The following is a 26,350-nucleotide window of genomic DNA, read 5'->3' as shown; positions in this document are numbered from 1 at the left end:
CTGCAAAGGTCTGTGTTCTGGAATCATACTTTTCTCTCTTTTTAATGACTTTATGCCCCTTTTTTGGCACTGGGAGGAGTACTGTTACCTATCACAGAAAACCAATTCCACAGTTCCACATGGAATGCCACATCTAAAGAGCAAAACCATTCTAGGAGGAGGAAATAAAGTAAAATTAGATAGCTGAGAAGGTCAGAGTCAAGACAAAGCTGGAGGGGTCCATCTGTCCTAACATCCCCTATTCAGTGTGAGATAGTTGGAAGAGCAAAGTTAATTTGCCAGGTGCTGCTGCCTCAGAGTCCCTGAAACATGCAGAGTAGCCTTGTCACAGGCCCTGGGCTGCTTGCATCTTACATGTAGATGGGAGGCCAGCTTAGTGTTCAGGGCCACCTTCTGCACATAGTGATGCCAAGGATATGCAGGAGGTAGGCTGATGGCCAGAAAGGAAATGGGATGCTGAGCGGGCAACAGGGAGGCTGTCTGTCCAGCATTACATGTAAAGTACCCAGAGACATCTCCTCATCCAGACAAGCACCATCATGGGATCCCTGGGCATCTTTCTTGCCTACTTGACCCTCGAGTACCCATTCTCTGACCCCAACCACTGTGATTCAGGACACAATCCAAAGACTGGAGCAGTGAGGACCTTTGTGGAAGAGAAACAGCCTTTTTGTTTGCTTGTGTCTTGTTTAATACCCAAATGCACCCCACTGATAACACAGGACAAAGGGCATCAGGAAAGTGGGTTTGTTGTTGGGTTCCAGCCAGCGAAACACAGCTGTCTCTCTAGAATCCAGAATTACAAGGGAAAGAGATTTCAGTCCTCCAAGCACCATGCACTCAGACAGTGGAGGGTTCCAGAGTCTGGCCTCTGACCCATCTGCCCACTGGTGCTGGGTCTCTGCACTGGCATTCAACACCTGTGAGTCATGGGGTGGAAATCAGAGGAGAGACGGAGTACAGGCTAAGCCAGGAGCCCTCCAGTGCTAGTTAAGTGACACGCTGTGCCATGATGGGATCTTAATTTATTCCAGTTCTGGGTACTGTCCAAAATCTAATGCTTTATCCTCTACACTAGGATCCTGATTCTGCTCTCACACAGAGGAAGAGCCCTTAAAAACACATTTTCTTGATCTTTCATTCTTACATCTGGTAATCTGCCCAACTTCAGTGAAGACAAAAATATGCAATATAACAACCACTGTTAACCCCATCATTTTGTTCTGAAACTCTGTATCATTCTTATTGTTTTTGCTTAGTTTTGTTTTTGTCTATGTTGCTGGCATTTCGCTATTGTTCTCTTTTTTGATTCTCTTTAAATTAAAGAAACATCTTTTTTATTTTAAAGAGAATAATAAAAGAACAATAGCAAAATGCTAACAACATAGACAAAAACAAAGCAAAAACAATAAAAATAATACAAACACACATACACACACACACACACACACACACACACACACACAATCTTCCCTCTGACCTCTTCCTGTGACTTTCCAAGCTGGTTGGTGCCCATGTACACAGGACAAACCAGGGTAAGGGCAAGTACTCTTAACTCCTGTCATCTTCACAGAAGTACAGTAACTCCCTCAGTAGCAGCTCATATGTTTCCAAAACTTGCTACATGCCAGACATTATTTGAAATGGGTCACATTTCCTAAACTCTCTCTTCTACAGTCCTCAGAATAACACAGGGAGCCCTGTCACCCAGTAGGACTCAGACTCACTCATTTTACTGACAAGTCCACAGAAAAACAGCCAGGCAAGTCCTTTCCCTGAGGCCAACCCTCGGGAAGTATGGGAGGGACTCCAACCTGGTGACCTGGCTGCACACCTTGACTGGAGCCCCTTACCTCCTACCTGCTCGATTCAGTTATCTATCTGGCTGCATGGTTTCTAGATGATTCCCTTTGTGCCTCCTTCTTTCCTGTTCTTGCAGTAAATGCTGGTTTCTCGCTAGGATTTTACAGGGCCTATTTTGAGTCAGCTGCTCTCTGTGTACAATAGCAGTCTTTCTTTATCCCTCCAAACAAAAGCCTGAGGCTAGGAACGGTGAGTGCATCACTTTCTCTGCATGTGTTGTGGGCAACAGGTGTGCTCTCAGGCCCCAAAAGGCCAAGAGCCCTGCTGTGACACAAGTGTGGATCTGGGTCTCCACTTCACCCAAGTAGATAGACCGCTCCACCATGGAAGTGGCCCTCTGCCCGGCAAATGCTTTCCCATCTAGCCTTCTTGGAATTTTCACTTCAATGAGAAATCTTACATGCCTCTTACTCCAAAAAAGTCTTAAAAGAAAGAAGTGAAAACCATGCTCACCAGGGTGTGGGAACAAATGCATTTCATTTGGTTATATAAATGAGAAAATCCAAGTCATCCCACCTAAAAAGTGCACTCCCATCATCTCCTGATGTAGACTTTTATGTGTCTGAAATCATGAGCAAGAGCAGAGGAAGTTCCCCCAGCAATTCCTGGCTGCACTCACCCTGGGCCTCGTCTGCTGCCCCCTCCAGAGAAAGCCTGTAGAAAGAGTTTTGTCCTTGGCAGGTCCAATTCCTCATCTGTCAGAGGGTGAGACAGATGTCTGATCTGAGGGTGAGACAGATGTCATGCCCATGAATCCCACAGCGTTTGCCAGTCTCCCAAGAGCCCTGAACCTGAGAGCTGAAGTAAAATCAAAATGGATCTTGAGAGTGAATATGTTCTCTGAGCACAGACTGGGAAAATTCTTGCTACCATGTGATGGTTTAGACACTGCCCAGAAAAGGAATCCATCTCTTCACTCATGATCTGTACAAATATAAGAAGGCAGACATTCATGTGACCAGTCCTGACTCAGGCCTAAAGAGGCTAGCCTGATCACCTCTGATGCAGCCATACAACTCTTGGTGAGGCTGTTGGACACCTTGCCTGTAGATAAAGGCTCAGGCCAGTGGTAGAAGGTAAAACACAACAATGTAATCGCAACTCCTGTGAATAGAGTACTTCCCATATGGTAGATACCATACAAACCTTCCCACTACTCATCCCAAGAAAACATTTGTGGTTCCCACTGCAGAGAGGTGAGGAAATGGAGGCCATTCACCCAACAATTGGAAAAGTGGTTAGACCCAGTGTCCTACAGGAGCTGGAGTGGCTTGTCTGTGGTCCCACGCAACCTGCTGAGTGACAGAATATAGTCTCCGTGTTAGGTCATGCTAACTTCAGGCCCCACTGTGCCAGTTCCTTCTCACTAGGAGCCACAGCCCATGATGTAGCACTGGGACCCTAACACATGAGGCAGGTGGACCTCCCTCCACCCAGCAGCCAAGTGCGAGAAATGTACCACCAGAGGTCTGCAAAATGCTGGAGTCAATTCTGAAGCCCTGTGGCTATGGCTGTAGTGGAGTGTCCTGGTGTTGCTGGAAAAAGAGACTAACAGACACAGGATACAGAGGAAGGAGGCAGGCCTCTGAGGTCATAGAGAGGGGGCAGAGAACAAATCATCTTGACTTGGAGGCTTTTGAAGCTCTCTCCACCATGGCAAAGCCTAGTGTGGCTTAGAAGTGGTCCCTACTGGTGCTATGGGTGTCTGCAGGGAGATCTTAGAGAACAAAGCTCTTCTAACAACTTTGACTGTCACTAGTGTGTGCACTCACTGCATGGATATTTAGTACTCTTCTGCTGTGTTCCATGAAGATCTCCAGTCCCTAGAACAGTGCCTGCTATAGAGTAAGTAGCCAACAATATCCATCAATAAATATGGGAATAAATGAATGAAAGAGGAAATGCTAATAAGGGTCAGGTGGTAGTAGAGTATGATGGTAGCTGTTCCTAAAGGTTCAAAGAGTAGCCCAAAAGGTTTCATCTCATGATGTGTGAATGACCCCACGTAGGTAAGCAGAAGATGAGAGGTTTTATCTGTCCTTGAGGACCATTCCAGAAGCATGGAAATGGGGAGAAAGAGAACAGGTGAGCAAATGAAGCCTCCATTACTGGAGACAAACTGTGAGCCTCTAAGGTCTAGCAGTGAGAGTAAAGATAAAAATCTTCAATAGACTCCAGGAGTAATGGATCCCACTGCAAAGATGGGGACAGTGAGGCTTTTCCAAGATTATACAAAGAGTCAGTGGCATACAGGAGATTAGTTCAGTTTGTCTCATCTCATGCAATATTTCTTGAGCACCTGGAATATGCTAGATACAGTTTGTTCCCATGAGTGGACACAGATATGAAAACAGTGAGGCCCCTGGCTCATACAGATTGGGTATCTCCCAGGATGTGGGCCCCACTTTATTGTGAGTACACTGAAATGCACAGCTCCCAGCCACTCCCAAGGGTCAGTTTCCCCAAATCCCCCACATTTGTCTTAGCTCATCCTGAGGTGTAAATAATTGGAAGCCTCACCCTAGCTGTGGGTGGCACCAACCAATAGACTTGTAGCCTGAAGGGAACAAAAGGGAAAGGGAGGCTCCCTGCTTTGTTGCTTCCTGCTTTTCTTCTGTGCACCTTGTTATGGGCTATTTCTCCTCTGCTGTGCCTCTCTGCCATGCCTTGGACCTCTATAAACTGTGAGCTAAAATAGACCTGCTTACTGGCTGATACCAGCATTAGCTCTGGGATCAGAAAGCGAGTTTCCTCCAAGCTTGAGGGGCCTCCAGGAGCAAACTATGTACACTTCCCTCACCCCAGTTTATCCAAGACATAAAATCACAAATGGCATTTCAAAGGGAGAGGCCCCATTCAGAGCTAGGCACCACAGGGAGTGGTCCTTATGTTATCTTCTTTCTGTAAAACCCAGAAATCTGCCATGAAAAAACGAAAATGCAGAACAGAGAAAAGCCAGCCACTTCTCACTTCTTCCTGCTTGGTTCCTTCAAGGGGATCTGCCCTTTCTCCCAGTGACCAAAAGGTGACACCTAGCCCCAGGCAGCCAATTGTATGACTTTGTCCTTTACAGATCTAAAAGCGAAATCCTTCTGATGTGATGCCATAATCAGGGAATGTAGGAAACAGGATCAGGCAGCGATAGGGGAGGGGTCATTCACAGGCTTAGTGGTAAAAACAGGATGTGAGGCAGAGTAAAATAGGAAAACTAAAATAGAAGCTCTGATCACAGGACAGAGAAGTGGAACACATAGAGGGCAACAGTGGCTATTGTCCAGTCTTCAGTCATCAGGTAATTTTGTACACAGTTTCTTAAAGGAAGGGGAAAACCCCCACCAGTGTCTAGACTGGGGAACCTGGAACTGACTCAACCCTTTTCTCTGGTTCAATGGCCACCTACCATGAGCCATGTGCTTTTCGCTTACCCACATCTGCAGGAATGTAGTCCACTGCAATCATTGTTCAGGTGGTACAATGTGTGTCCTGCTTGTCCCTCTACTTCCCATAAAGTTCATTTGGACTCCGTAGCAGAGGGACATAGGTTCTTCTCCCTCTCGGGTCTTATGTCCTCTTTCACTTGGCCTTATTCCAGTGATGATCCTCTATTCCCCTTTTATTCCTGCACTCCCACCCCACCTCAGGCTCCATCATGAAGTTGAGAGGCAGCAGAAATTTCAGTTCCCATGAGATAGCCCCCGCCTTTCTCACTTCCTGCTCGACCCTCTACCCTCCAGCCCAGCACGCCTTTACCACCCCATCTGAACTTACCAGAAGACACGTAGATTTGGAACTGGGTTTGCCAATGGATGAAGGTTGCCTGTGATAAAGTCTTCGTCATTTTAAACCTCAGATTCCTCAAGTCCTCTCCAATGTGCTCTTACAGCACTAAAACCAACGCGTATTATACTCTAGCAGTCCCTCTGTATCCTAATAGATTATCTCTAGGACCCCCTCATACTATGCGGATACAAAGATGTTCCAATGCTCAAGTATCTCTTGTACAATGGTGCAAGATTTGCATATATCTTTTTGCATAATTTAAATCACTTCTAGAATTCTTATAACACATAAAATAATGCAAATGCTATGTAAATAGTTATTGCACTGTATTGTTTAGGGAATAATGACAAGAACAAATCTGTATGTTCAGTAAAGATACAGTTTTTCCAAATACTTTCAACCCATGCTTGGTTGAATCCACAGATACAGAATCTGTAGATCCAGAGAGCTGACGACTCCCTTTGCATTACTAAAATTATCTACCTCAACATTATTGGTAACCATGCTTTTCAAGTGAGGGCAATTTTGTTTTCTACTGACATTTGGCATTTCGCAGGACAGTTTTTTTGTTAGTAGACAAAGACCAGGGATGCTGCTAACATCCTATAATGCCCCATATACGTCGATCCCTGAACAAAGAATTTACTGGCCCTAAATGCCAATAATGCCAGGCTGAGAAGTCTCTTTCTTGATGGCATGTACTGTAGAGAGTATAAAACTCAATTACTCATTCATTTGTACGTCCCAGATGCCTAACTCAAACCCTCTGCAGAAGAGACATCTTTGCCTTGCTCCAGGAAGAACAACCTCAGCACAAAAGCCCTCACCACCACACCAGCAGTAACTTAAGTCTTCTCCAAAATTAGTTTCACTGACCAGATACATTATTCTGTTGTGGCTCCATTATTAAATAAGTAGAAGACCTCCCCCAAGAGAGGCTTTTTTGTAACTACACACACAAAAAGCAACTTGACAACTCAAAGAGAGAAATGCCCATTTTGACAGTGCCTAAATAACCCTGCAGCTACTTGGTAAATCTAGCCTCTCAGTGGGTGAGAGTGGAATTGGGACTGGAGGGAGCACAAGGTGGGGACAATGCCAGCCCAGCAGGCAATGTGAGCTGGAAGAGATGCCAGAGGGCATCCAGGGAAAGGGCTGTGAGGAAAAGTTTCCACCTCTTTCTTCCATGCCATTGTAACCAGCCCTCTGTAGCTCTCTGGGTCAAAACAGCAAACAGCAAAAGGGTGTTTTCAGAAAGAACAAAATAAAGCTCTCCAGTAGTCGGAAAGGGGTGTTCTGGAAGGCTGAAACTGTGCAAGTTCAAACTCAGAAGTCTTTATATAGCTTTTGGTACTAATGTACGTGAAAGATAGAAGTCCAAACGGCTTTACTTGCATTTTATTTCCTCCCAGGTCTCACCATTCGTGTAAGGATCTGTTTGTTGTCCTTTGCATTTCATTAAAGAAACCCTGATATTCTTTTTTCTGAATGCTAACTCAGGCCCCAACTTTTCATTTATTTTAAGTTAACTGTTCAGGCCATGTGGCCTATCTGTGTAACTTTCCCTGTCTCCTGGCTTCACTGTCACCTCTGCAGAAATGGGCAGCCAAGAGGAGGGAGAGCCCACAGGGGAGGTGGCACTAATGTTTTCCATGCCAACTTCCTGGGAAAAAAAAAAAAAAACAGAAAGAGACTGCCATTCACCAGCTGTTCACTTCAGGAGCCAGATCTTTACAGCTGGAATCATCCCTCCCACTACCCCCAGACACCCTCTGAGTCCCAGGTCATGAGTCCTACCAGACACCTGGGCCTTCTCCTCCTCAAGTTATTTACTATATTGCAGACATTTCCTGGTTACTCATTCCCTCCCTTAGAGACTGTGTCTTATTCATTTCAGTGCCTAGTAGTCCTGTGATTTTAGTAATCCTGTGATGAATGAGCAAACACAGGAGTGAATCAGTGAGCAACAAGCAGATGCATCTGCTCAGAGTTTCAGACTGAAGCAAGCAAAAGGCAAAGGCCAAGCGACAAACATTCACATTTGCTATGTTCAGGAAATTGGATTTATGCAAGAGCACCAAAGTTGACCAAGAGTTAACTCTGAGCGTTTGAGAGGCCCCTGTGTATCAGTCAATCCACCACAGCTGTGAAGTTGCAACCAAGGCCTGCAGGAGGCTTGGAGGGATACGTTGCACAGCAGAGAAGGTTGATGATGGGGGTCAACATTTAATGGTTTATTTCAAAACAGCCTAGTAGATAGGATTGCTTAATGCTTCCAACACAAAGGATAAACATTTGAAATGATAGCTATGTCAGTTACCCTAATCTGATCAATGCACATGTCTTGAAATATAACATTGTGTTACACAAACATGTTCATTTTGTATATCAACTAATTGAACATTTTAAAAGTAAAAATCATCATCAACATCCTAAACTTTTATGTTCTGCTTTGGTTGTTTGGTTTTTCACCGGAAAAATAGTGAAACCCTTCTTTCTCAATATTATCCAAAAATGAATCTGTTTTATGTCATCTTCCACCTAAGACTACAGTTTGTCTCTATTAACTGTGCTTTAAGTTGGTATATATATTATAATTTCAGTCCCATAGTTGAACATCAAATTCAAAACATATAAGAAAGTAATATACTGGATTATTCCCTTGGTTGCCTCTGGGAGACAGGGCACTTTTTGTTCTCCACTTCCTTTTTTATTCCTTCAGGTTGGGATCAAATACTCTCTAGTGCATGTGTCCATTGCACTTGTATATAGTGGCTTGCTTTGTTCTCAGATTTTATTTTAAAGATTAAAAAAAAAAAACTAACAAGGGGCTGGGGATTTAGCTCAGCGGCACAGCACCTGCCTGGCAAGTGCAAAGTTGTGAGTTCGATTCCTGGTACCAGAAAAAAGAAAACCAAAACCTAACAAAACTACAATAAAGACAAAATCAAAATAACACAAAAACAACAAAAATGATACATGTCCTCCAAACAAAATGATAGGAATTAATAATCTTATGTCTGGTGTTCTCAGATTTTAAACCCCTGTGCCCAGGAATAGAGGAGGTGCCATGTGTGAGCAGCATCACCAAACAGGTGAGACTGAGGGACAGACACCTGAAACAAATGGCACCAAATCTTAGTCTTTTAATCAGGTTTCTGGAAATGAAGAAACATTTCTCTCCAGGTGGTCAAAACATAAGGATGGCTGGTGTGAGAGGTTACGGCAATGGACTGAGGTAGGAACACAGAAAATAGGAGCAATTTTCCCAAGACAAGTGAAGAGGTAGAAGGAAGCTCCCTGTGTGTCAGACTCTGGCTGCTGACTGCCCTCCGCTGTGCCATATTCCTATGTGTGGTTCTAGAAACACCTCCCTTTCTCCCTAACAATTCTTTCTATTGTTTTTAAACAAGCTGAAGGACGGTTCTTTCCATTTCTGCCACTACTGACCATAACGGACACAATTTGTTTTATTTTTACAAGCAGGGAAACCCCCTGAGAGTGTGGGTAAATATAATTTGTATTGAGGTACAGTCTTGTTTTGTTCACCCCCAAATTCTGACCACTTCCTTTGCAACTGTGACAAATCAACAGTCTTGTTCTAGGCAGCTCCTCGGGTGAATAGTGGAAAACAACAGTGCTTTCTGGGCCGACCAGTACAGAGGTTCACTCCCTCCAGTCTTATCCACCACCACCTTCTTCCCAAAACAGTCCATCTTGGAGCTACCCTTTCAGTAGCAGCCTGGAGGTAACCTGGGGAATCTAGCTCTTCTGTGTCAGTGGGAAGACACTGGAGCCAGAGACCTGAACATGAGTAATTGTTCCACTGCTTGCAAACCATGTGAGTACGGAAGTTCCTAACTTCCTGTATCAGTTAGGGTTCTCGACAGAAAAAGAATCAACAGAAAATATATGCATAATTATGCCAGGAAGTATATTAGGTGGGTTTACAGGATCAGAGGCCAGAAAGTCTGCATCAGAACACTAAAGAAAATGGAAACTGATGTCTAAAAGCAATGGTGAGATAGGAGCTCTTCCAAAATTGATACACTTTCTTTTTCTTTCCATTTTTATTTCATTCTGACTGTAAAGCTATTGATTGGTGCCTTCTCCCCTCAGTTTGCTGACCTACGTGTCATTCATCCACAGACACAGCCAGAACTGTGTTTTGCTGTTCTGATAGGCATTTCTTTCTCCTTTCCAGTTGACTTACCAAAATTTATAGCCATAATTCCTTAAGCCTCAACTTCATAAGCTTTCAAATGTTGCTAGTAAGGGGCATCTGCCTTTTAGAACTTGAGGGGGGATCCAAGCAAATGATGCTTATAAACTCACTCAGAAGTCTCTGGCACACAAATGATGGCTCCCACTGCCAAAGCTGAGCGCTACCTTCTTTGTTCCTCTTTAGACTGATGGCCTCTTTAAACAGGAAGCTCTCTCTTAACATGCTCTACTTTTGCATCCCCAAAACCACCACATACCCTGACCTGCACAACACACATGTTTCCTTATGACATTCCTGGTCCTCAGCTGTTAGATCTTCCAAGACTATTTACCTGGCATGACTTCCTGCCCGTAACAGAGGCACACGGGTCAGAGCAGGATGATAGTGTGGACAGATGACCTCAAAAACCCTGGCAGATTGCAGCAACTAAAGCTTTTTTCTTGTTTGAAATCATATGGTATCATCCATTTATCCAAGGGCAATGTACCCAAGTACCCCAGTGGGTGCCTGAAAGTGCAGACAGTATCATATCCTGTATCCCCTGGTTTTCCCCACATACACACCTACGCCAAAGTTTTACTTATAAATAGGCACACTAAAAGGTAAGCAACAAAGACTAACAGTAAAATAAAATGATTATATTATAGTGCAGTAAAAATTATTTGAATTTAAGAATATTTTATTTCTAGAATTTTCCAGTTGGTATTTTAACCCACAATTGATCATGGGCAACTTAATCCACAGGCAGGGAAACAACAGCTAAGAAAAGTCTACAATATTCACCTCAAACTGCAAGTAGGATCCATCTTTGCTCCACACATCTTCATTCCAGGAGCAGCCCCTTTCTCAAACAAACTTGACTGATGGCAGAAGGAAAGAAAAAAAACAGATAAAGACTCTAAAACATCCACCATGGTTACTGCACATCCCTCCACTTACATTTGATTGGCCAGAGCAAATTACATGGCCAAACCTCACGTTAGGGGAAGTATAATCTTGCATGGATGGATTCAAGGAGTATTTTGAATAAATAACAGTCTTTACTGTGAGATCTACAACTTGGTTTTAAGGACTCTGGCTGTACCAAGAAGACAATGTGCAACTGTGATACCCAATTCTTCATCCTCTCTAGATGGGGAAGGAAAAGATTACTTGGTTTCTCCATCCAGCGCCGTCCTCTGATGTTATCTTTTTGAGCTCCAGTGTCCCTTTCACACAAGTGACAAATTATGTTCAATTCCCACCATCATAAAGACTTTCACATGGGAAAAGTGACAAGGAGACAGACCAAAATCTAATTTTCTCTTTTCTCTGGTCTGATACATTTCCTAGTATGTTCCAATTTTCCTAGCATGAATATGTTTTCATTAAATATGAGACTTAAAAATACTTTCTTAAAAAGAAAAAAATATTCTGGACACAAAAGGGAAGATCATCTCCAGTGAGCAGAGGCTAGAGACATAGGATCAGAGAGAGGGAATGGAGACTGAGCCAGGGTAGTAGCCATGGGTTGGAGGAACAGCCTGGATAAACTCATATTAATCTAGATTTGATAGGACTGGTGCAGAGTGGAAGGAAGGGCAGCTTGTTGGCATTGATCTTGGGCCAGTACAGAGGAGCCAGAGCCAGAAGAGAACAACTCCTAGGAAAAGGCTGCCAGAGTCATCTGTGGGTGCAGAAAGGTCAGAAGAAGCAACCACCCATCAGTATTCTACCCAGGTTAAGTAGGTTAATGTCTAACTTCCAAACTTTGTTTCATTCTTTGCAAACTGTCCCTTAATGGCCACCATCTTTGTTTAGAGAACAAAGGCTTGATGGACAGCTAGTAAGGTCATTCTATCCATTTCCCTCCCATCATGAGTGAAAAGTCCATATTCAGACCCTCCTGCTGTTACAAAGAATCGAAGCTCTCAGCATGGGGATGCTGTATTCAAATGATGTGATCTTCAGAAAGTCATTTCGTGTCTCTAAGATGCAAATTTCTTATCATGTGCATGGAAACTATAATACATGCTTCAAAGAGCATGTTAGGATGGCAAGAGAGCACCTGGGAAAACACTGAGTATTAACACGTTTCATATTAGTACATAGTTGATCGTTTCCATGATACAGATTGCTAGCACAGTGTTTATTATGATGATAGAAATATACCGGCACAACATAGTGGTGCAAGCCTTTTTGTAAGGAACAGATGCTGGCAAACACCTACAGTCATAACTAAAGGACAGAGTGACTGCAGGCCGTTGTAACTCACCCCTCCTCACCACTACATGATGAGTCCTTCCTTCTCTCCCATCTAAATTTCTTTACCTTTGCTGAACCCACAGACCAACACCTTACCATGTGACAATGACCCTGGCCTGGACTCATACAGTGTCATGAAAAGGGCACTGCTCTGGGGCCACACACATCTGCTTTATATTAGCTTGATCCCGGCAGTATCACTAAACTCTTTTGAGCCTCAAATTTCTCCTGTTTGAAATGTGTAATAGTATTGTCCTTAAAATCCTGTTTTGACAATTATTTTGAGAGCAACATGATGTGCAAAGCATCTGGCCCATAGATGCTGTGTATTAAATGGGAGCGCCTTCTCATTTATTCTACTGGATTTTGCCATTTAAGGAAAAGCATTTTTTTCTCAGCTCAAGGTTTTTTTCAGCTCATTATTTTTATCCAGGACTATGATAGCTACTAAGTGTTTTGGGCTTTTCTCTCTCCAGAGACATTTTGTGGTGCCAATTAGAAGTGCAAGTAGATTGATATTAAAAAGTAATGACTTGCAAAGTGTAGTGTGGCTTCCCCTCCTGAAGCCCAGCTTGCTGCTCTTGCCGCTCCTTTCCAAATATCTAACTCTCTATGGAACAAAACCATCTAGAGCCAAGAGGATAGCATTAAGATTGCACAATTCAGCATCACTTGCAGACCTTTAAGGAGAGGGATGTTTTATGTACGCAGGAAAACACATTTATATTACATTTTTGCACAGATGCTCTTGCTCATTAGGATAGACATCTGACAACACGAAAATAATAATGAATCTTGTGGAACTGAAGAAGATGGGTCAGAGATGGGCTCAGCCAAAGGCTGGGCCCAGTTTTACTTGCACTGAACTTTGCTATTTCACATTTCCACATGCAGAAGGCTCTTGGTCAGTGTGTGGACCCACTGAGGAACCTGTCCCCCTGTGGGTGTCATCCTATTGTCTTTTCCTTTCAGTTCTGTTTCTTCTTAGGTCCTTTCTCCTCTCTTTTCATTTCCAAAGACCACAGGAATAAGAACGAAGTAATCTGCTTTAGTTTTCTGACCACAATTAAGTTGTCAATTTTCTCTGAAACCACATCTCTGCTCTGCAAATGGGATCAGTCACCCTCCTTCCTAACCTCGCCTGTGTGTACCAACCTCCTTGGCTCAAGACCATTCTCCTTCCTAGATTTCTGCAGCCGATGTGGTCTTTCCTGCTTGCAGCCACTAGAACCCACATCACCATCCTTCTCTCCAGGTCATACCATCTACCCTCTAAGACATCATTAGGATTCTCTCTTGGCAATGCCACTGACTATACCACACACCTCATTCCATCCAGGATAGAAAGGATTCCCATGCCTCCTGAGAAAGGATACTCCAGGAAGACCCAGTACCTATGCACAGCCTACCACTCCTGTTGCTTCTTGTTCCTTTCACCTCACACATCATGTTACAGCCACACCACACAGGTGGTTCCCTCAAAGTCGTGCGGCTGTTTTGCCTGCAGGTGCAAAGGGGCTCTGCTGTCCTCCTGGATAATTTCTGATTATTGGGAAAGAACCAGCTTCAAAATTTACTTTCCAAGAAGACTTCTCTGGCCACTCTGGGTTTGGCTAAAGACCCTCTTTCTGTGTCTCACAGCACTCTCCCCTTAGTATCCAGCAGCTCTTTCCACTGGTGACTTCTATGAGCCCACAGATCTCAGATCACTGGAACAGATAATCCCCTTGTCATCTCTGTAACTATGCATAAGGATGCATATACCACACAGCAGTCACTGAAGCCATGGCTCAGGTGGGGAGGAGAGGAAGGATAATCTCAAAATTATGTATTATCAGTGGACATTAGGAAAAATATCTAGTGTACGTGCTCTGACTAGACACTTTTATGGTCATCACTCCTTTTGATCATTCCTCAATTTGTTGAGCAACTAAGGTTGGTCAGATACAACATGGACCTCTTCTGACAGTCCACTGTCTCTCCCTTATCCATCCCTGAATAACACTACCAGTAGAAGCCATAGCTTTAAGTTCACCCTCAAGAACAATAATAAGCCTGAGTAAGGTATGAACATCCATCTGGTCCAAATACCATCTACTGGGCTGCCCTGGGACTTGAGACAAGCAGCAAGAGAGCGAGGACTAGTGAGGTCTGCCTTGGCCAGTCATGAACCCACACCCTCTGCTGCTCTGCACCCTCCAGGGCCAGCAGGCAACAGTGGAGAGGACTGGAAATAAAGAGGCAGCTGGCACTGGGAGTGGCTGCTCATCAGGCATGAGACCGCTGTCCCTCCAGCTGGTCTCTGGAGACCCTTACTGACACCCTACACAAGCCTTGCACTGACGTGGAGGCCTCACCTCCAGTTCCACGCAGAGGTCTTCTTGGCCCACACAGCCCCTGGGAGGCAGTCTTCAGTGGGCTCCATGTGGAAACCCTCTGTTTGTCCTTCTTGTAAACTCATCCTGCACCTCCCTTCTCTTCCTGCAACCATCACCTCCTCTACCCTCTCTCTCTGCAGGGGTAGAGACCATGCCTTTCCCTCATGTTCGCCCCAGGACCTATGTTTGGCTTTCCAATACAACCCCTTCTCCTCTCCCACACTCCCTCCCATCTCCATGGAAATTGTCTTGGAGCCTGACTCTTGCTACTTCCTCTCCAACCTCTCTCCCACTCACTAAGTCTGCCTTCTCATGCCTGGACCTGTCCTTCTTTTCTGGCTGTCATGAATTCTCCATACTGATTCTCCCTTCCAAGTCCTAAGACAGTGGGAAATACTTTTTTTCTTATTACAAACAAACACATCACATGTGGATGATATCGGAAAAAGCAGGCTGGATATTCGCTTTCAGAATGGTGATGTGGTGTGCCAAGCTGTGCACAGGACCAATGCCCACCAATGGTCCAGACAGGTACCTTGGAAGAGCAGCATGTTGTTATACATAACCCATTCAGTAATAAGCATTATAAATATTGAGCTGTGTTTGTGTACACACACCAGTGTACAAGTATCCACTTCAAAGGCCAGGGATATAGCTCAGTGGTGCAGTGCGTGCCTATCAAGTGCAAGGTCCTGAGTACAACTCCCTGTACAAAAAAAAAAAAAAAAAAAAAAAAAAAAATCTACTTCAAGAGATATCGTGACTGTCTTTATGAAGTGTAAATAAAATATTCGGTGAATGCTACTGCTGGTTACCATCTAACAGAAGGGCAGGCTCATAAAAAATCTTTATGCTGTATCTTCATCCACCTTATTTACTGGATCTGGGGCCATGTGACTTCTGGCTCTTCCCCAAAGTCAAAGTGACCAGGACAGGTAAGTGCTTTAAATGAATTTAGGACATAAAGGCAGTCACAAGAGTGCAGCTAATGACACAAAGAGGACTTCCACAACTGCCTTAGAAAGTAGCAAGAACAATGAATAAGTGTGTTCACAGAGGGAATTATTGTGAGGCAAATTAAAGGCAAAGTGTGTAGGTTCTTTTGCAAAGAGTCTTTGATAGTAATACATTTTTTAAAACTTAAACATTCACTGTAGGTTTCAATCACACCTCGTAGGTTTGTCCAAAAGGCACAGTGAATCAATTGTAATTTCTCTGGCCTCAAAGAAGAGAGAAATAACGACAATTTGCTAAGACTCTACACTGGGGAGACACAACCCTCCCCACTTCCTCTCCCTGTTGTTACAGGCCTCTTAGACTCATACACCCAGATTTATTTGCATACAATTAAACAAATCACAGGAGGCCATACATTTTGGTACAAAGCAAAAAGGGAAAAAAAGGGATTTTTCAAAGCTAGCTCTGAGGAGATGCAGTGGCCCATCTGCCTCAAATCACCATTTCCCTTCTTGTACAGGTGGCAAGAGTCTTTTATAGTAAGGATGAGAGCAGAGACAGATCGTCTTGATTACTTTTCTCTTGTTGCTGAGACAAAATACTGACACCCAGAATTAAGGAAGGAAAGGTTTATTTAGCTCACAGTTTGTGGAAGTTTCAATCTATAATCAGCTGGCTCCAAGGCAGGGTGGCAGGGCACAGGGGTAACACTTCAAGGTGGCACAACACAGCAAAAGCAGCAAGAGCAAAGAGGGGGGAAGCAAGCCTCTTTCCCTCCCTTATACTGTATGCAAACTACCTGCCCCAGGGTGGGTGTAGCACTCACACCCATAATCCCAGCATTTGTCTGTGGATCAATCATAAACTCTAGAGGCCCGCTCCATGACTGCATGAGGCTTTGGGGGCACATCAAGACACAAACCATGACAGAGATAATGCAGACCTCCACACTTGTTTATCACTTGCAGCCATCTTCAGCTCTTTCTCCCCTTTCTGGTGGAAAGGAAACTGGCTACCTGCCTCCTGGAGCAAGCATCTGCATATTCAGTCACTTCTTTTGGGCTGAGGAGAGGAGGGGGCTCAGCAGGAGGAAGTCTGGAGAACTTTGTTTATCTCTAAAAGAAAAAAAACATAGCGTTATAAGTTCCATTTTGCAACACCAATTATAGTCTAGGTCAATTGTCATCTCTACCTGAAACTCCAGAAAGAAGGGCTTTCAGGGAGCTGGAGGAAAGCTGCTCCAGCTATCCATGGCCAGGGGATGATAAACCAGGTAGAGCTTCTTCTTGAGAAATGGAAGAAAATGAGCAAATGCCTGGCAAAGCCCAGGCTGCCCTGTGCCATTAGATATATCTGCCATGGAGGCCAAGGGAAGCCAGATGCACCCTCTGGCCACACAGTGACTCTGCAAAGCTGGAGGAGATAGCTCAGAACTGCCTGGCTTTCCTCAATAGAGGATGAGAAAGACCAGCAGCAGGGATCTACAGGCAATCACTGGGGGGCTACAGAAGGGCGTGCAGGTAGAATGAGATGCAATGGAGATGCATGCCTGGTGTCCCTTGGGTGCAGGGACTCTGAGAGGCCCCTGGAGAGCACAGGAGAAAGCAGGAGCTTTGGGCAATAACCATGCAACTTTTGATTGAGATGGTTCCAGAGGGTCTTCTTTCTGTCTTTCAATTTCTTTTCTAGCTTGCATCAGAAACTGGCAATGGAAGTAGCAAAAAGCAGCAGAATCAGGCAGAAAGAGAAGAGAGAAGCCAAGCACATTCTTACTTGTTAGCATAGGCCCCACTTGGATCTACCTTAAGTTGTGAGAAGAAAGAATGTGCCACCAAGGACAAAGAAAGGACTGGGGTTGCAGGGAGTTTCTAATTCCAGAATTAAATGATATAGGAAGATCTGTTGTTATTTCATGAGCAGAAAAATCTATAAGCCCACTCAAGATGTCATCCAGGACTACAGGGCAGCAAGGGCTCAAGAAATACAAGGAGCATGTGACCATCATTCACACAGTTTGCAGACACACACACATACACACAGGCTGAGCCCAACCAGGAATATAGAAATGAGTAAGATCTGAACTCTACATGCATATAAAAATGTCTTAGAGAAGCTCAATACATCACATGAACCCTCTACAGAGAGACTGGGGTCAGGAAGGTCTGATACCACTCTGCCCTCAATAAGAGATTTGATGTGTTCTGAAATGTTCTGAAAACCCTGAAGCCAAATATCTCCATCTCTGTTTAATGAGAATAGAAAGACCGCACATCTTGGAGAACAAAGGGGTCTGTGTCCACATTCTCTCTGAGCCTCTGCAGCAGGAAGAGTTGAGATGTCTGATCACAGGCTCATGGATGTGCCCCCTCCAAGGTTACTGACATTCTCACTAAGGACTTCTGGAGACACAGTGGCCAGGAAAAAAATCAGGAAACACACAAGCTCCAGGACCATGGCAAATTCAACCCCCATCCGGGCAACGAGCATGAGTCTCTGCCCAACACGTCCTTGGCCTCTCGATATGGTCACTCACCAAGTCCAGCCAGCCAGTGCTTCCCTGTAAGTCCTTCCCCAGGCCAGATGTCTCACAAGCTTCTTCCCCTTTTCCAGCCCTTAAAAACATTGATGAACCCAATCTTTGTCCTTTTTTCCCATTCCCAGTGCCTCTTCCAAGGGCTTAATTTCCCTTGCTCTGCAATTGTTACTGACAGCTATATTTTGAATCTCCTGGTCACCCTGTCCTGTCTGATGATGTAAGCTTAAAACAGAGATGAAAGGAATGAGTGAGTTCTTTCTCAGTAACTAAGGAAGAAAGTTGGGGTAGGGGTTGGGTGCAAAGACACTGGGATATGTTGGTCCTTTCTAGAAATAGCAAGGAACACAATTTCTGCAAAAGCATGAACCAAGAAGAGTACAGTTAGAAAAGAGGTGGAGAGGGTAGTCAGAGGCTAGGACCTTACTGGAAAGTAGTTACCTGGGACAGCATTCCAAGTAATTATAGTGACATTGAAAGATTTATTTTTAAAGACATTGCAATGCAGGGTGAGAGGAAGCAAGAGATAAGTCAGGACACTCCTGAGGAGATGCTTTGGCCTGTATCTGGATGACCCCTCAAAAGCCTCTTGTGCTTATAAGTGGGCCCTTTGGGAGGTAATGGATGATGGATATAAGATACTAGCTGATGAGTATGTGATAACATACTAGATTAGTCCATTAATTATTTTAGCATCGTTTTGGGGATTGATGATGGATTTGCTGAAGAGGAAAGACTACCTGGGTGTGTATTGGCGCCAACCAATAGGACTATAGCCTACATGGAATAAAAAGGGAAAGAAAGAAGGGTCCCTGCTTCCTACCTTCAGTGAACTCTTTCTTCTCTACCATGCCTCTCTGCCATAACACCACGCCTTGAGACCAGCCAGTTATGCACTGAAACCTCTGCAAACTATGAGCCAAGATAAACTTTTCCTCCTGTAACTTGTGGGTAACAGGTATTTTGTTCCAGAAATGAGAAAGTAACTAAGACATAAGGTGACCACTTTGATTCAGTGCCTGGATTCTCAGCATATTCTGGAACACGGATGTAAGCTGTAATTTCTGTAGGGAACTCAGTGGGAGGTTGAAACCACAGGCAGGAACTGTAAAGTTGGAATGCCTAAGACCTTACTTTAGCATTTTTGTACTTACTATGTGCCAAGCACTCTTCTAAATGTTACATGTACTTCACTTTATTTAATTCTCACCGCCATCGTGTAAGATGAGTAAGTCTTTATAAGGATGAAGTCCTTGTTTTACAGCTAAGGAAACTGAGGTAGAGAAAACTAATTTTTTAGGGGCTGGGAATTTAGCTCAGCAGCACAATGCCTGCCTGGCAAGTGCAAGGTCATGAATTCAATTCCTAGTTCTGGAAGAAAAACAAAAACAAAACAAAACAAAAATGAAAACTAATTTTTTAAAACTCCATGGGAAAAAACAGTGTGCCACTGGGAAGAGATCTTTGTCTTTTCAGCTGGAAACTCCAACTCTGTGCACAAAGAATGCTGCATATAATGTTCCTTCTGAGGCCAGCACGGTGTGAGGTCAAGGTTCTTCCTAGGCTGTGGCAGTATCACTCACAGACTATCCCCTCATGTTACATTTGCAGTCAGGGGAGCAGAGCTGGCAGTGTGGGTTTGTGAAGGGCATGGAATTGATCTGTTAGACAATGCAGAGCCATTGCCAACCATACAGTCCCTTTCATCCACTGGTGTAGCATTGCTAATTTGGATAAAGAAGTTTGTGTTCTTGATCTCCAAGGCTAGGGAGAGACAGAGCTCATTGCTGGTTCTAAATGAGCAGAAAAGGCCCTCAGAGGAGGTGTGAGGCTAGCTAGCATTAGGAACGGGTTTAGAGGACAAACTCATGTGTGCATGGTCTTGGACATCCCCATTGGACACAACCTTGCTCTGAATAGTTCTTAGAGCTTCTACACCATAGTTTGGAGCTTACTGGGAAATAAATTGACATACTAGTTTAATGCAGTAGGTACAAGGGATTGCTCCTCCTGAAGTTTCATTTACTTCCAGAGTTGGGCAGCTGGACAAGTTCAGGGGTAACACCTGGTGATTTCAGAGTGCGTCTTGCAGATTGGTCACAGTCCCCGTGGTGTCTCTAATTTGTGATGTTTGAGTCTTCTCTGAGCTCTTAGATGTCTTAGGTCAATTGAAGAGCAGGTTGACAAGGTGAAGTCTGTAAGACCAGGGCTTAAATTCCTGCTTGGCTGCTAGCTGATGTGAGGAAGGTGCAAGACTTCTCAAAGGCTCAGGTCTCCTTCCAGGAACAGGAATAACGGCAGTGAGATGCTCCTTAGAATTGGGGTAAAGATCAGAGGGTGGATCAACACCTGAAGGCTTGGCAGGGCCCCTGGAAACTATTCCCTCCCCGTGTGGGTTTCTAGAGTGGGTTTCTCCCTTGGTCCTGGGTGCACCTCCTTTGAACAAGCTCTCTTCCAGTTCTAATCCACAGCAGAAGGCACAGGTGTGTCTCCAAGACTCCAGGCTTGACATTCTGGACTGAGGAGTCCTGAGGATGCTCAGAGATATAGGATCTTTTTCCTTGGTATATGAGTCTCTAAAGAAAAAAAGAGCTGCCAATGCAAATGGCTGAGCCAGCTGCAAAGAGGTCCCTGGGGGCACTTGGAACTTTCTAGAGCCCAGCAAATGCAGTGGTGATGAGAAAATCCTGCTTCTAAACGGTCTGGGGATCTACAGAAGGCTGTCACCTATTAGGGCTATGGCATCCATTGTCAGGGCTCTGCCATATGCCCCAGGGAGATTCTTCCATTTCAAGGGATGCTGGTTTCTGTGTATCTCAGTCTCAACACCACCTGCGCTCTCCATCACTTGGTTGGAAAGCTGCTCCAAACAGATGGCATACTCTCTACTTGTCTGTGCAGAAAGCACAGTACATGGGAATAGCCTGAATTTTATAGACACAGGAGTATTCAGTACTCCAGCTCCCTTAACCTCTGGTTAGGACAACTTTGAAGAGCTGCCAGTGGGTTGGACCAAAGTCACTTTTGGTGGGATTTTGCTTGACAACACCATGTTACTAGTCCTGCTCCCCTAGTCAGAGGCTAGGACCTTACAACACCTGTGCTTTTATGTGAGCTCTTTCTAAGACACCACTTGCCCATGAGTCATTTTAGGGTATGCTTCTGGAGAGCCCAACCTAAGACAGAATCAATCCACATGACAAGTATTTAGCATGGACCGTGGCCCGTGTATTGAGTTAGGAGGCTTTTTGAAAATACATTGCCTTGGGGCTGGGGATTTAGCTCAGCGGCAAAAGCGCCTGCCTGACAAGCGCAAGGTCGTGAGTTCGGTTCCCGGTACCGGAGAAAAACCAAAAAAAAAAAAAAAAAAAGAAAATACATTGCCTCATTTAATTTTCATAATTAACATTTGCAGACCTTCGGAGGTAAAGAGACTAAGATCAGAGATTTAGCAACTTGCCCCAGACCACACAACTGGCAAGCGATGACTGCATCAATGAGGAGCTTAGCACTTACATCTCCCTTTTCTGATGGACCATCGGGTGGTGAAAGGGGCAGGAAAGCTGAGAAGGTTGCCAGGTCTGCTACCCACAGAGCCAAGTTTCCATATCTTCTGTACAGTGAGGTTGACACAGGATATTTCATTTTTTAAAAATCTGTTCAGAAAGAGCAAGTTAAAAACCACTGCATTCCATCTTCTCCATGGAATAGTGATGAAGAGTAAGTGAAATAATGACTACAAAGTGCTTAGCCCAGAGCTTGGCACACAGAAAATGGACCATAAATGTTAGCAAGTGGGATTATATATTTATAACATGCACTCAAAATTTATATGTGCTTGTGATAAATATTCCATCTATAATTTAAGGAAACAAATAATTTATATACTTTCAGTACATACAAATACTTTCAATATCTAGTTAGTAAAAATAAATTATAGAAGCACACATGCACACATTATTTCTGTGTATATTTGGAGAATGAGGACACAAGTGATTTCATCCCATTGTGAATTAGATCTAAAAGTTCCCCCAAAGATCCATGTATTCAGAGGTGGGGCTTTTGGAAGGCAATTGGATAGTGAGGGTGCTGTACTCCTCAGTGGATTAGCTTGCTGATGAGTTTATGGCAGAATGTGCTTTTTGGTGGTAGGGTCTCATCAGAGGAGGCGGGTCACCGGGGCCATGACCTGCAACAGTGTATTCCTGATATTCTTGTCCCCAGCTTCCCCCAGCCCCACTTCCTGTCTCCCATGGGTTGAGCAGTTTTCCTCCCCGACAAACACCCACCTTGCTGTTTCTGCTTTGGAACCAGAAGAATGTGGACTAATCCATGAGCCAAAATAAAGCTCTCTTCCTTTATGTCTCAGGTGAATAGTAATGTGTCCCAAGGATGAGAAAATAACTAACACAGACCCCAAGCTGTGTACACATGTGGCTGCTCAGAGTCACTGAGAGGCTTTGGGAATCATCTCCTTCAGAAAAGTGAAAACTAGCCTGATGTCACACACACACATGCACACACACACACACACACACACGTGCACACACACACACACCTCATCCCCACATTCACCCACCCCTGCTTCCACCTTCCTATCACCATCTGTGTCAGGAAGCTAAAGGGACCTGGTTCACATCATCAGTGCAGTTCATCCCTTTGGGGCTCTGTATTCACAGAGAAGACCTATGGCCAAGTCTCTGGTGCCCATGGCCTATGCTCCAAATCTTGAGCTCCACTTCCCATTTATTTATGGCATAAAAGTACTTACAAGACCTACTCTGTGCAAGATATCATGATGAAAGCCTGACAAGATAGAGTAATAAAAACAACAATCAAACAGAGATTACCCTCATTAATCAGCCAACTGAAAAAAAGAAAGGTGTACAATCAACTGTGCTAACTACAAATGCTATGGAAAACATCTGTCACAAGGGACATTTGAGATGAAAGGATGGACAGGGATTAGTTAACAAAATCAGGGAATAGAGAGTGCCACAGAAGCTAAGACTCTAAGGTGGAAAGGAGCAGAGAGTGTTTGCAAACTTGAAAGGGATTGGTGACCAGAAAACAGAGGGGAGAGTTATCAGGATAAGGATGGGGACTGGTCAGGGCCATCAAAGGTGCACAAGAAAATGATGGTGATTTGAACTAGGAAAGTGGAATAGAAATGCAGACAGCCTATCAATTAAGAAATATGTAGCAGATAAAACCATGATGTCCTAAAAATGGATTTTGTTATGGTCAAGTTTGTGTGGGTTAAACAACTTGTCAAAGAAGATTCCTACACTACTGGCTTAGGAAACTGGAAGGATGGGTGGATGGGTGAATGGGTGGATGGGTGGATGGATGGATGGATGGATGGATGGATGGATGGATGGATAGAGTGGTGGAGAGAAGGAGGGATAGATCAATTGGCAGATGGGTGCATGGATGAATGGATATGCCATTTGGTAAACAAGAACATTCTAGAAGAGATCAGAATATTGTAAGAATACAGAAGAAGGTCTTGGACTAGTTCAGAAGACAATAAAGCTCCAAGATATTCAAGAAAAAAGGACACCTATATACAGAACTTCAAGGAATACTAGACATCAGGCTGTAAGTTTGGGATCATAAAGCCTCTAGCTTTTCCAGAGTGTTAACTTTAAGCCCCAGATGAGAGAGGAGTGGCCATAATGAAAAGTCTTCCTCAGAGCTCACAGCAGCAAAGCTGGTACCACCCGAGTACCTGACCCACAATGGGGCATTTCCTTTGTTAACAGCACTTGCTGGAAACTATATTGGTCAGTTTGATCCAGTGAATTTCTCAAAAGTGTCCTCTTGTACAAACCAACAGAGAATGGAAAGAGCAGGACAGAAACCTAGCGGACAAGACCTTGACCAGGCAGTCAACGCTGACATGACTGGAATGAGTGACAGTGAACAGCGTGTGTCCCCAGAAGGGCACAATGAGAAGGGCACTTCAAGCCTATGGTCTCCTTCCCAAACTCATGACTTCAGCCTTAACCAGAGGAAACAACAGGGTAGTGGAAAGTGAGGGACAAGCTGCGAAATACCAAACTAGTGCTCATCAAATCTGAAAGGTTAAGGAAAGCATGAGAAACCTTCAGTGATCAGAGTTGACTGATGAGGCTTGATAATAACTGAATGCAGTGTGGGACTCTAGCTTGGGCCCTGGAGAAAGGAGACCGGTGAAAAAGAAGAAGCAAGACTCAGGTCTTTGGTTTGTTGGTGGTTTCTGCCCCAGCCGCAACTCCTGAGATTTGGCCAGTGCACTGTGGTCCGGAAGGATATCAGCTCTGGGGAAGCAGGGCCAAGGGAATGCACAGCAGCACTCTGGACTGCTTCCGTGAGATGCTGGCAAGCTAAAAATCACTTCTGAATTTAAAAAATGTTGAAACAGTAGAAATGGAAGGGAAACACTCCCTCTACTTCCCAGGCTTTTCCATGTCTCTTAAGTAACTGCATATTGAAGAGCCAAGTGTGTGTGTTCACCTGGAAGCCAAGTGCTTGCATGCTGAGAAGATCCATCAGGCCAGACCCAAGGAGCCTGTGGCCAATGAGGAAGCACTTGCAAGGTAGGCTCGGTGATCACTGCTCAAACTGATTAAAGGCTTTCTTTTGCCAAAGCCCTGAGCATAATGTGCTGTCATTTGTAACATGCTCACTTGTACTGCAGTGGAGACCACTGATTCTGAATATATCTGAATCTCCATGTCAAATTTTGTCAATAAATTTATCAGGAAGATTAAGTACACTGTAGAAATTAAAGTTGGATGTACTCAATGCACCTGGGGGGATCAAAAAGAGGAGCCTAAGAGGGAGTATTTGAGCTGTGTTTTCCTGATGGGTAAGAGCTCACTGAGTAGAGAAGTAGAGAAAGGGTGTTCCTAGCCAAGCGGCCAAGGTGCTGAAGTGCAGAGACCCAAATCAATAGGTCACGTCCAGGAAAGTGTTATAGAAGGTGTGACTAGAAATGCAGGTGGGCTGGAGGCAGGTGGCACCCAGACCTGGAAAGAAGTGGTAAATCAGGTATGAATCTGGTGCTTGAAAGGATTTGATGTTGGGAACTGGACGATGTTAGGGAGCTAATCAGCTCAGTAGATCCAGGAGCAAATGAGAACAAGTCAGGCTGCAATCTGTGGGGTGAGGACACACCTAAGCCAGGACGCTAGAGTTAAACAGTGACAGGCATTCTCAGACATAGGATGGGCCAGCCAGCTCCTCATACTGTGGCATTATCTGAGTCAGAACCAGTTATCTCTCCATACAGTGGACAGATAAAAGCCCTTCTTTTAATATGGTGAGTTATGAGAGAGAATCTCACAGGAGCTGATACTATCAGCACTGGCAGGGTTCAGAGGTCACCTCCCAACTCATCATGCTACGTGGCCAGCGTGAAAATGTCACAGGGCCCTCCCAGGAGCACACAAGGCTAATGGCAGAGCCTAGATTAGAATTGGTCTCCAGAATCCCCCGGCAGAGACCTGAGTTCTTGCCACAATGCTCTGTCCCAGCTATCAGAGCTGAATACCTCCAAAACAGTACCTTGGAATGTGTAGGTGAGAGCACAAATGTGGGTGGCTGGAGATGTTCCTGCCCCATGAGAAAGAAAATCACCCTGAGGAGATAGGAGTGGTGTCCATCACTTCCCGTCACCCCAGGAATAACCAGCCTGGTGGGAAGGATGCCCAAAGTCGGTGGCCAGCAAGAGACTCAGACATGTTGGTGATCAGAATTACTTTCTAATTCTGCTGGAGGCTGCTCACGCTCTTGTTCCCTCTCCAGGAGGGGTTGGGCACTGGGGTTCCTGGGACTAGGCTGGGGCCATTGTCACATCAAGCTGTGACAGTGTGGCTCGCCAGCCAGGAGCTGCCTATGGCCCCAAGATTCCACATGACCCTGACCACTCCCACTGCACTGGCCCTCCCATGGTAATTTACTCACAGACACTTGGCCATATGGACAAATAGGAATAAATTATCCCCCATCCCAGTCTTATTCTCCTTCCACTTTGAAAAGTCAAATCCAATTCAGAATATGGAACAGCTTATTAAAACTATGCCCTTACTCTTGGATTCTATGTGTTTGATATAAAAGATATTTTTTAATCAAAAGGAATTTCTAATTCACTGCAGGGCTCGGCCTGCTGAACTTAATCTGTTTGAAATGCCACCTCCTTAAATGACACGGGCTGGTGTGCGGTAGAGAAGCGAAAGGCCGCCGTAGCTGCTCTGGGTCAGTGCTTTGGGAGGGCACGCGCACTGGGAGAAGTTTATTGAGGCCCTTTGCCAAGGTATTTAGGCTGGATATGTTGGAAAATGGACAAACTCTTAATGAAACTTCCCCAAGGAAATGAAACAGGCT

At 44.6% G+C, this 26,350-nt stretch overlaps 1 protein-coding gene across 1 annotated transcript in view; it reads right to left on the bottom strand.

Annotated features, from left to right (window-relative positions):
• Positions 1-16,314: 16,314 nt before the first annotated feature.
• The window catches only part of LOC106150025 (translation initiation factor IF-2-like), a 40,522-nt gene continuing 30,486 nt past the window's right edge, over positions 16,315-26,350 (bottom strand). Inside the window, exon 4 of the mRNA XM_013521304.1 lies at positions 16,315-16,562. Within this exon, the coding sequence (XP_013376758.1) occupies positions 16,496-16,562 (67 nt within the window). The 3' untranslated portion in view covers positions 16,315-16,495. The remainder of the gene's footprint in view (positions 16,563-26,350) is intronic.

This window comes from Chinchilla lanigera, unplaced genomic scaffold, assembly GCF_000276665.1.
Source record: "Chinchilla lanigera isolate Chin_1 unplaced genomic scaffold, ChiLan1.0 scaffold00060, whole genome shotgun sequence".
NCBI lineage: Eukaryota > Metazoa > Chordata > Mammalia > Rodentia > Chinchillidae > Chinchilla > Chinchilla lanigera.
This window is presented reverse-complemented; position numbering and strand designations above follow the sequence as displayed.